The sequence below is a fragment of the Aplysia californica genome, unplaced genomic scaffold, assembly GCF_000002075.1.
Source record: "Aplysia californica isolate F4 #8 unplaced genomic scaffold, AplCal3.0 scaffold00015, whole genome shotgun sequence".
NCBI classification, from domain to species: Eukaryota; Metazoa; Mollusca; class Gastropoda; order Aplysiida; family Aplysiidae; genus Aplysia; species Aplysia californica.
This window is the reverse complement of record NW_004797285.1, coordinates 916074-927475: the sequence shown is the minus strand read 5'-3', so window position 1 is coordinate 927475 and position 11402 is coordinate 916074. Positions and strand designations below refer to the sequence as shown.

The window sequence follows — 11402 nt, the reverse complement described above, 5'->3', positions numbered from 1 at the left end:
TCTCTCTCTCTCAGACGTGACCCCGAGCAGTCCAGAAGACGTCGTGAGCTACTGCTGGAACACGAGAGACTACAGGATGAACGCCGAACCATCTATCCGGATTACCCTGGCGTGGAGACTAAAAAGGAACCTGAATGGGTGATGACAGGAGGAATGTTCTTCTTTTTGTTTTTGCTTTTTATGAGTTTTTGTTGTTTTCGGATTTTTCAAAAAGTTAAATCCCATCATTCCTCACCCTGTACACTTCCTCCCCAACCATTACCTCAACACAAGCACACACATTATCATCATCATCATCTTCATCATCAGCTCCCCCTCCCTTACCCACCCACCCCTTCAAAATATGCAAATTTAAATATGCCCAAGCTCGCAAGAAAAATGAAAAGGGGAAAAACAGCAGGAAATGGGATACAAATTTGAACACATTAATTTCAAAACATCAGATTTTCGTTTGTTAATGAAATGCGTAAGAAACTGCTCCGCAATCGCTTGTAGAGCCTATCTATTTCACATTGTTCCAGGTCGCTAACGGTATCAGCACTTACAGCAACAGGTGATGAGTCTACATCATCCCGCCTATTATAAAGTTTATTATAATTTGTCCTATCCATAAACCTGAAATAGAAGAATTGTGCCAGACCAAGCATTGTCGTGGCCACCGCTCTTTACTCTCTATTCAAACTTCGCTACTCTGGCGTGCATTATGGTCGCCCTTATCAAGGGCAAAACAACCGTTTCGTCTATAGACGAGTGGGAACGCAACCTTTCCCTCCTTGTCTTTCATTTGGTTCCAAATACATTCAGTCAAGTGGTGCGCTCCATGGTGAACCGAAATTACGTCAGTGTGTGCAGTCTAGAACATTATATCATCATCATCCAGTGCCAGAGCTGCGACAGACATCGGCGATTATGGTTCTCCATTCATTCCTTTGCTCAGATGCTCTCAAAAAAGCTACGTTTCCCTGATCTTTCCCTGTTACCCATTTGTTTAGGTTCCCTAAGTATGTTGTTCTGGGCCTTTCCCTGCCTTGCTTTCTCTCAATTTTTCCAATGAGAGCTAGATGTTCAAGTTCAAGAGCCGTATGTCTATTAATGTGTCCCAAAAACTGCTTTTGTCGTTTCCTGGTTGTTTTTAACATTGAGCGTCCCTCGTGGGCTTCATCAAGCACTACCTCATTTGATTTATTTTCCTTCCTCGATTCTCTTAGCAGTCCCCATTTTCTCCATTTACTTTGAGACCTGGACATTCTTCTGTGTTTCTAAGGATTGTTTCACTGTACATGCTAAAGAGGTCTGGTGATATAACACATCCTTGCCTCACTCCTCGCCTAATCTGCTTATATTCACTGTATTCTCAGTTAATTCGCACAGCAGCGTTTTGGTCCCAGTACAAATTCCTGATAATTCTTATATTTTTTCCATCTATGTCTAGCTTTTCCAGTATTTTAAATAGCTCATCATTTCTAAATTTATCGAACGCCTTTGAATAATCTATGAAGCATAAATACTAATACAGATCTTTCTGTGCTTCAATACATCTTTCCATTAACATCGTGAAGGTGAATATAGCATTTCTGGTGCCCGGTCAGGAATAAAGCCGAATTGCGTTTTAGATATCTCTGGTCTTACACTCTTTTTCTCAATCTTCCCATTATTACTCGCAGCAATATTTTTGTAAAATGACTTATAAGGCTAATTGTTCTGTGCATATCACCCTCAGTGGCACCTGGTGTTTTAGGTGAGGCTATAAAAACTGACTTCATCATATCTTCTGGGATCTCACTGCTGTCATAAATAGCATTCAGGAGCTTTGTTGTTATTTCACTGCCTAGTTCTTCAAGCTCGACAATCACTTCAACTGGAATATTATCTGGCCCTGTGGCTTTTCCTTGTTTCATTTCCCTATTGGCAGCTTTTACTTTTGCTTTCAGTTTTGGTGGTCCATTTATTTCATTCTTTGTTTCCGGTTTTTCTCCTCTGTTACCTTTGAAAAGTTCCTCTATGTATTCTGACCATCTGTTTAAGACATCCCCGTTGTCCATTAAAATATCTCCTACTTTTGATCTTATGCATCCTGTATTTGAGCATCCTTTTATCCCACTTACTTCTTTGATTTTGGAATACATGTATTTGCTGTCTTTGTTTTGGTTCTTCTCTATTTGTTGAAACTGATCATTTATCCATGTTTCTTTTTCTTTATTGCATTTTTTCTTTATTTCCCTGTTTAAGATGTTGTACTTTTCCACTTTAGATTTTGCCTTTCTACTCTCTTCCATTGGTTTTAATATGTCCTGGGTCATCCATTTTTAATTAGCTTTTTTTTAACTTTCGGGGGGATATTTTCTTCCATAGCTTCCATTATTGAGTCTTTCATTTTGCTCTATAGTTCTTACGATTTAGTAATGTTTTTCAAACCTTGAAATTTATTGCTTACATCTACGGAGAAACGTTCTTTCAGTTCTTGGTTGGACTTTAAAAGGCCTATGTCAAATTTTGGTTGATACTTTGACTTTTTAAGTTTCTTCAGTCTTATCCGCATTTTTCTCATGACTGGTACATGGTCACTATCACAGTCTGCTCCTTGCAGTGATTTAGATGATTTAACTGCATTTCTAAAACGTTTCTAACTAAGTATGAAATCTATTTGATTGCTACTTCTATCGCCTGGACTCTTCCAAGTGTATCGTCTTCTTGGGTGATTTTCATACAAGGTGTTTGATATCATAAAATTATTTTCTCTGCATCATTCTACCAGTGGTTTCCATCGTTCATTCTCTTTACCCAGTCCCCATGGCCCAACTATATCTCCTATACGTGTACTTCCTACTTTGGCATTAACGTCTCCCATGATTACCTTTACATCTTGTGATTTTTAACTGTTTCATTGCCTTATCAAGGTCTTCATAAAAAGTCTCAATTTCCTCGTTGTCGTTCTCTGATGTTGGTGCATATATTTGGATGACACCTATGTCAAAAGGTTTTCCCTCTAATTTAGCCACGATTACTCTATCTGACACTCTCGAAAAACCTTTGATGCTCTTTGCTGTTGCTTTGTCAAATAAAATTCCGACTCCTCTTTCATGGGTTTTTCCTCCTGAGTATACAATTGTTTTGGATCCTTTTTTAATCAAGCCTGCCCCCTCCCATCTAATTTCTGAAAGGCCTAACATATTTAGCTTCATCCAGTCCATTTCCTGCTCTATATTATCTAATTTGCATTTCTGGTACATAGTTCTCACATTCCATGTGGCTAGGTCAAGTTGCTTATTTTTGCAGCCAGTAGCTGGATGACGATCGGGCGCCACCTGCTGTCCGTGGCGGTCCCTTCCGAGCGGGAAGTTCAGAGCTGGATCATGAACCCTTTTAACGCTGTTATCTGATAAATGAATGTACTTTTCCATGACTATTCTTGGGATAGTACAGCAGTGGTTTCCCGTTGCCTACTGCCGGAGTGTGTACAGTTGTCTCTGCTAGCCTTTGTCCTCCACTTGCAACCCACAAGGCAGTGGGGGCTTTGGTAGGATTTATGGCACCTCCCGTCGTCAAGATGGTCCCTTCTTCGAGTGTGTGAGGTATTTTTGAAGCACCTGTGGCACCAGGGCTCTCCTCTACTCTCGACGACCACCTCCCATTTGGTTCGCGACTGCTTAGCAGCTACCTCCATATCTTGAGGCCTTTCCCCTATCCACCTCCCGGGGACGCGCTGGGTTGGGTATGAGGACCCAATACTAATTATTAATCTTAGTACTTCCCAGAGAACATTATATATATATATTTACCCTCAGAAAAAAATTAACTTTCAATAGATTTCCTACCTAATTTTGAAAAGGTTATTATAGGCTTCATTAATAATTCTGGTAAATTATTTTAACTTATTTAAAGGAAAAACTATATGGAAGGTCATATTCTGACCAAAAGGTCATTGTATACACAAACAACTCACGACAAAAAGCCCCCCCCCCCCCCATAAAAAACCCACAAAAAAAACACAATCTTGCTCCAATTGAGCATGTGAGGGATGAACTGGATTGAAGACTCGGTAAAAGGCCAGTACAAAGTAACTAAGAAATATTCATGAAATGGCGCACGGTTTGCAGTAGGAGTGGACCAACATGCCTCAAATCAAGAATCAACGAATAATTAGCTCAATGAGACGAAGATGTAAGGCTGTTATAGCTGCACAAGGCTGGCATACTCGTTATTGGAATCACGCTCTAAAGCAATACATATGCAATTTTCCTCAAATCGTGCTTTGCGTTTAGTGGGAGGAGGTTTTCTTGTCGTCAGTTGTTTGTCTATAAATTGACGTTTTGTTGGAAAAAAAACCTATTTTTTGTCTTTGAATAAGGTAAAATAATTTAACAGGATTATTATTAATGTAGCGCGATTATAACCTTTTCAAAATTAGGCCTGAAATCTATGGACAGTTACCATTTTCCGAGGGTATATTATAATTTTTCTATGGTTCTGTTGCGCTTTTCCTCAGCATTATAATAATTACCTCTTACGTTTCCATGTCGTGCTTGTCTTATTGGTATTTTTAAAAATGATGGTTCTAGATATGCACATTGTAAGTGCAATTTCTTTTCTTAACATACGAGTACTTTAGTCTCCACTTGTTCTTAAAGCCACTTTTAAAAACTGATGTCCACCTTTTAGAACTGCATGTTTTTAGAAATCTACGAAAAATTAAGAAAAAACATCTGCTTTATTAGCACACTATACTTAGTTTTATCAAGATTTGACTATTGTCACTCTTTGTTATCGTCGGTGACCTAGTGGTTAGGCTCTCGTGAGGTCGTGGATTCGAATCCCGTCATATATATGGAGAGAGAGAGAGAGAGAGAGAGAGAGAGAGAGAGAGAGGGGGGGGGAGGAGAGAGTGGGAGAGGGAGAGAGAGAGAGAAAGAGAGAGACAGAGAGAGAAAGAGAGAGACAGAGAGAGGGAGACAGATTTTTAATCAGGACATAATGTAATGTTCTGGCCTATGCGTCTCCTTTCACCTCATTTCCTGCTCTCTAGCAATGTTCTGTCGTCTGCTTTCGTCTTCTCTTTCTGCCCCCACCCCTCACCTCCTTTGTCCCTTCCTCTGGGCTCCTGATTCTTTCTGCAGCCTTTCTACTGCTACTCCTTCGCTTCTTCTTACTGCTGTCTTTCAGCCACACCCTTGATCTTCTGGTAGGAAAGATCTACACCTAGCCTTCTCGGACAAGGGCGAAAATTTTCGGAGGGTCCGTGTGCAAGTTGCGCACGTTAAAGAACCCTTGGTGGTCTAAATTCGATAAGAGTAGGCTTCGGCCGCCACCCGGCAAAATTCAAAATTTCCTACCAACTGAAAATATTAGGTGTGTCCCGCGCGCTTATATGACCTTATGCAGTTGCGAGCGCCGTAAAGCACTTTACAAAAACAAAATACAACATTGTAAGTATCAATATCAATAGTATTTTGGCGTCTCTGTGGATTGCTCTTCACCTCTGAACTTTTAAAACAAATCCACAGCCGCCGATCAACAACGTCACACAACCCACAACACCCAGAAAGAGGCATGAAGCTTCCAGTTTCTTCAAAAGACACCCTAAGAGTATTCAAACTCCTGTAGAGGCAGACTTCAGGACTGTCCCAAAACATCCAGCCACTGGCGATGAGTTTACAAGCGAAGGTCTTGTTGAAGAGCAAGAACCCCTGCCCACGAAAACTCCATTTCTGGGAGGGAAACATATATTGGTGGACTTTGTAAGTATTTCCGTCCTAAGCGACCCCAACACCCCCCCCCCCTCCCATGTTTAAATTTATGTCGGGCCTTTATGAACTCGAAATTTGAAGAAAAAAGAGAAATAAATGCTCGCATCATAGTTGATGAAAAGACACAGACATGTCAACACTGCGATTTAGCGGGCGAATCATCATTGAGTACTAGTTGGCAAACGTCATGCAGTGTCCATGCAGTTGCTGTTGTTTCAGTGATTACAGTAGTGTGTAATTGTGCAATATGAGTACGTTCTTCCCTGAAACATTCTTGTCCTTAGCGACCACTATGTGGGAGTATCGTTTTCATTTCTAAAATCCTGAAATATTATACGTGTACCCTCAAGTATAAATAATGATTTTCATTGTAGTCGAAATTTAACATAGTGTACGGATAGAGGTAAAAGAGTAATGGTTAACACATGTCTAGTTTGACTATAGGGCTTCTATGAGGATTGTCTTGCGAGCATCGTTGGGTTTTGGGTAGACTGGTTGATGATGAACTGGCTTTCTCTCTCACTGGGCGCAGACAAATCTTAGCCTGGAAAAAGTCTGACTGCTGTTGACTGATCTTTCTCTTAAACCTCATTTGTCAAATTGCATGAATTGGCATTTTTTTAGGCTGGCAAAACCGTGACGCAATCAGCCATCTTCATGAAAGTTGGGTGCTAAAGTAGAATCATAAACTGTGAGTGGTTCATGACCGAGGCATCTTAGATTTATATCAACAGACACTTTAACTCGGACGCTTAAGAAACAGAAGTTTTATTATAACCTTTGCAACACCTTTCTAAGTACGAAGAGATAGTTTTGAAACAAATTAATTGATTGTTTAGAATGGAACATATCACCTCGCTCAATTGATATATTGTACAAATATCGAGAAACTGTTCTAGAATTAAATTGATTTAAAAATATTTATTTTTTAAATGGGTCTCATTAATTTTTTCAGGGGGAAACTGATGAAGCAAGTGCCATTGGGAAACCTGCGACTGGTAAACACGATGTGGATCACGACAAAAAACAGAAAAGCTCACTTTTGGTAAGGCAAAGATTGGTAAACTTGTTATGTATTTTGAGTTTATAACGGGTTTTATTTTATTTATAAGCATTTTTGCAACGATCCGTAAGAAAGATTGAATAGAAAGAGGGGTTATCGGAGTTATTCTTTTTCGTTTAATTTTGTCAGCCGTCTGTGAGCCGTCTTGTGAGTTTTCATCAGCCTTTTAATGCCTTGAAAAATCCCTTGCAGATTCCAGAAACGACGGTCCCAACCGCAAAGGACAAGAACACTAATATGACAACAGTCGGGTGGAACACCAAAAATGCTTTCGTCGTTCTCAGCGATTCCTCGGTAAGGTTTGGATGAGCAGAAGAACTATTCACTGTTGCTTTGGGTTATCAAAGACTTACTCTCAATTTTGTTCAACCCATGAAACATCAATAGTGGTCATGACAACGACGATGCTGCTGCTGCTGCTGCTGCTGCTGCTGCTGCTGCTGCTGCTGCTGCTGCTGATGATGATGATGATGATGATGATGATGATGATGATGATGATGATGATGATGATGACGATGATGATGATGAGGAGGAGGAGGAGGAGGAGAAGGAGGAGGAGGAGGAGGAGGAGGAGGAGGAGGAGGAGGAGGAGGAGGAGGAGGAGGAGGAGGAGGAGGAGGATAATGCACCATTGTGCTTTGTTACATGGGTACACGCACTCCGGTTTCCATAGATGGTCTAGTCTTTTTTTTTTTTATGTTCCTGACGAAGCCTGTAGTGTTCGAAACGTTGAAGGTATAATAAAATATTCTGGAAATTCTACCAAGTCTCAACCTTTTTATTCTCTGTATACAATGATGGGGATGATTCTTTTTTGGTTTCCTTTATGGGCCTGGTGGACTCCACGAAGAAATCTTCGAGCGAGAATGAGGCTCTTGATGATGATGATGATGATGATGATCACAAAAGATTTTGACTTGTGGCTTTTTAATCAGAGTAAAACTGTCATGCTTCTAAAATATATTGTTGTTTTGAAAAGTGGGATGTTGAATAAATGCACTTAAACAGGTTGTATCCTCAATATTATGTAAAATCCTCATGTTTGATAAACAGGTAAACGAACAAAGTGTAAGAAAATGTCAGCTTTTCGAGCTTGGGTTTTTTTAGATCACAAGCACTCTTATATTTTACACAAACCAAAGATCAAATAGACTGAAAGAGAGACAGAGAGACAGACAGACAGACACACAGACAGACACACAGACAGACACACAGAAACACAGACCACAGACACACAGAGATAGATCGATAGATCCATAGATTGTTGTTTGTTTGTTTTTGCAAAGTGTTTTACGGCGCTTGCAACTGCATAAGGTCATATTAGCGCGCGGGACACACCTAATATTTTCAGTTGGTAGGACATTTTTGAATTTTGCCCGGGTGGCAGCCGAAGCCTACTCTTATCGATTTTAGACCACCAAGGGATCTTTAACGTGCGCAACTTGCACACGGACCCTCCGAGATTTTTCGCCCTTGTCTGAGAAGGCTAGGTGTAGATCTTTCCTACCAGAAGATCAGGGGTGTGGCTGAAAGACAGCAGTAAGAAGAGGCGAAGGAGCAACAGTAGAAAGGCTGCAGAAAGAATCAGGAGCCCAGAGGAAGGGGCAAAGGAGGTGAGGGGTGGGGGAAGAAAGAGGAGACGAAAGCAGACGTCAGAACATTGCTAAAGAGCAGGAAACGAGGTGACAGGAGACAAATTTAGAGAAGAAAATGTTTCGGTCGCTACCCGAATTCGAACCCGGGACCTTTTGAATGAGAGGCCAACACCTTAACCTCGAGAGCCCCCCATCCATAGATCGATCGTTTGATCGACCAATCGAGATAGATAGATAGATAGATAGATAGATAGATAGATAGATAGATAGATAGATAGAACAGATAGATCTCTGTGAATTCCTCCTTTCTAGTAAATTAATTATTTATCTTGCCATCTTTCCATGTCTGAAATGTTTAACTCTTTTTCTACACCCCCCTCTTAATGTTTTCTAACCAGAGGATCTGCGGTCCCACTAAGTTCCATCGAAACATCGAACAAATGGAGGCGCCTGTGACTGATGCGCATCCACGTATCGAGGAACAAATAAGAGGTTTGGAACTACATAATATAAATCAGAACCAGGAGACATTTAACGACACATATCACCGCAGCCGTTATGATGGTGGTCCTGCAATGTGCAAGGCCAAAGGTGTTTGCCCTGATACTTCTGGAGAACTCTCACGTGGCTGCCAATTACGACTGAACTCCAAGTTATATGGTCGACTAATAAGCTGTAACGGAAACAGAGAAACCAGCCCTTTTCTTCGAGGACAGACATCCCCAACAAGACATGGCACCCATAAGACGTTCTGCAATGTTGGCAACGCTGTAGATCCTCTACGAAAAAATCGTGATATGCCTACAACGGAATTGAGACATTTTGTTACATCTTTTGGTCCCACAGCCTTGAATAAAGAGACTGAACAAGACTTGACCCACATAGAAAAGAATGGAACAAAAACCTCAGAGTCAGTTCTTGAAAGGCATGACAGCGCGATGTCACCCCCAGAATTCAAAATACTTTCTACCGAACAGGAACATAATAATACACGTCTTTGGAAACATAATTTTAAAGTCGAACATTCACAAAAACCAGGTGGCTGCGACGTGCGCAAGAAAAATATGGGCAAAAACGAAGTTCTTGGTCCACAAAGAAGTGATGCTGTTACTGGTTGTGGGAGATCAGAGGGGTCTAGTCACCTTGTCTCCTTTTTGGATTCTATTACTCATGAGGTGAGATTGTGGGCGTACGCCAGTTCTCTGTGTATTCCTGTTAACCTTCTTTCTTTATAGAATATAAGATAAGATAAGATAGTACTTTATTATCCCAGAGGGAAATTTTCCTTGGCTGTACAGGACCATAAAAACACATGCAGGTATACATTTAAAAAAAAAAAATTAAATCATATATTTTACTCTCTTTTAAATTCAATATGAAAGGAGAAGTAAAGCTGACAAAATGTTCATTTACATCAAATGCATCATTCAACCACATGCAGGAATTTAAATATCAGGCTACTAGTACCTGTATGATCGCTAAAAAGAACATCTCCACATATACATCTCTCCACAGAACTTTTTCTTTTGACAATCCTCGAATGACCGTTTGCAAATTACTCTTTGTCGAATAAGCTCTTGATAACATTACTTTTTAAAACGATTTTGCACACCATTGTGAGCCAACTCTTGCCAACTTCTTATGCACATTGACGCACGCTTGCGAGACAAAAGCTCGGCTCACCAGATTCTGCCATTTTGGAACAACATAATATAACAACATCTCAAAACTAAAACATCTACAAATGATTATCGTCATCCCGCATACCTCGTTCGTGTAAGTTGGGAGAAGGTGACATGAGTAGTCTTGGCGTTAATTCTATTTACTTCTTTAGCAATAGAAAATAGATCTAGATCTAGATTTTCTATCTTTATAATGTGACCTGTCGAACATTATCCAAAAGTACAACTTATGTAAAGTAATACGTAGATTTATGGTTTCGTTGTCTTCCTACCAGCCAGACTCGTGTTTGACTCCAAATTAGTTATCAGGATAGTCAAGTTACTCTAATTGAAACGATCTCCAAACTAGGAAAATGCATTTTTAAACCCTGTTATTTTCTTACAATTATAATCTTTCTCAGCGTTTTATTTCTGCAAATCGAGCTCTAGTCCCATCAAGGACCCAACATTGTCTCCATGGGAAAAGCACTTAACTCGAATTTTCCTCGTTTCGTCCAGCTGGAAATGGGTACCCAGCTATAGACGGGGATAAATTGGATCCGCTTGTTTGTGTTTGAGCTCGCGAAAACCGCAGTTTGCACTGTATGCTTCCCGCTTGAGAAGATTTATAATGTTTCTGAGTGTTCCAGGATCTGTTGGATTAATAATAGTTGTGAAGCGCAGAGAGCATGCTGCAGAGAGTGGATATGCGCTATACAAATGCAATAATTATTTATTATAACTAAAAGTAGATTTGCAGCTTGGGGGACTGGAAACGGCGAGTCAATAAAGTCTTCCTTTACCATTGAACAAAATGCTAGTCGACGAGGCCAGATTACTAGGCTTATCGGTACTTTTGAAGTGCCGATGCGTTTATTCTTTTTGTAGAGGTACAGGTGAAAACTTTCCGGTATTACAAATGCATTTATACAATAATTCTTAAATATTGTACTCTCCCATTCTTTATAAAAGAACATAGTTCGCCTTGCATAGGTATTTTTTTTCCATTGAACTGATATTGTGACATAAAGAATAAACGGTAAATCTAAATCCATCGTACGTATTAAGCCAAGAATCTTCATTTTGCACTTTTATTTGAGGTCACGGATATATGCCATTAGAGAAATTCAAGGAGCCAAACATTGTGGGGGGGTTTTGTCGTTCAGAAAAAATCTAATAATAAGTTCAAAGGCTGTTTCCCTTTCATCTTATAGCATCATTCGATTTCGGTGCAAACTTTCAGAAATGTTCCGGAATTGTCAATGAAGTGCAAACATCAGAAGTTGTTTGTTTTTTTAAGATGCTTCAACACAGAATCAAAACTTTGATCTCCTTCCAA

At 40.1% G+C, this 11402-nt stretch overlaps 1 protein-coding gene across 1 annotated transcript in view; it reads left to right on the top strand.

Annotated features, from left to right (window-relative positions):
- Positions 1-11402, top strand: part of LOC101860867 — a gene marked incomplete in the record, with an annotated part of 63466 nt that overhangs the window by 33217 nt on the left and 18847 nt on the right. Inside the window, 5 exon segments of the mRNA XM_013085279.2 lie at positions 15-138; positions 5502-5735; positions 6700-6789; positions 7000-7101; positions 8801-9577. Of these exon segments, the coding sequence (XP_012940733.1) occupies positions 15-138; positions 5502-5735; positions 6700-6789; positions 7000-7101; positions 8801-9577 (1327 nt within the window).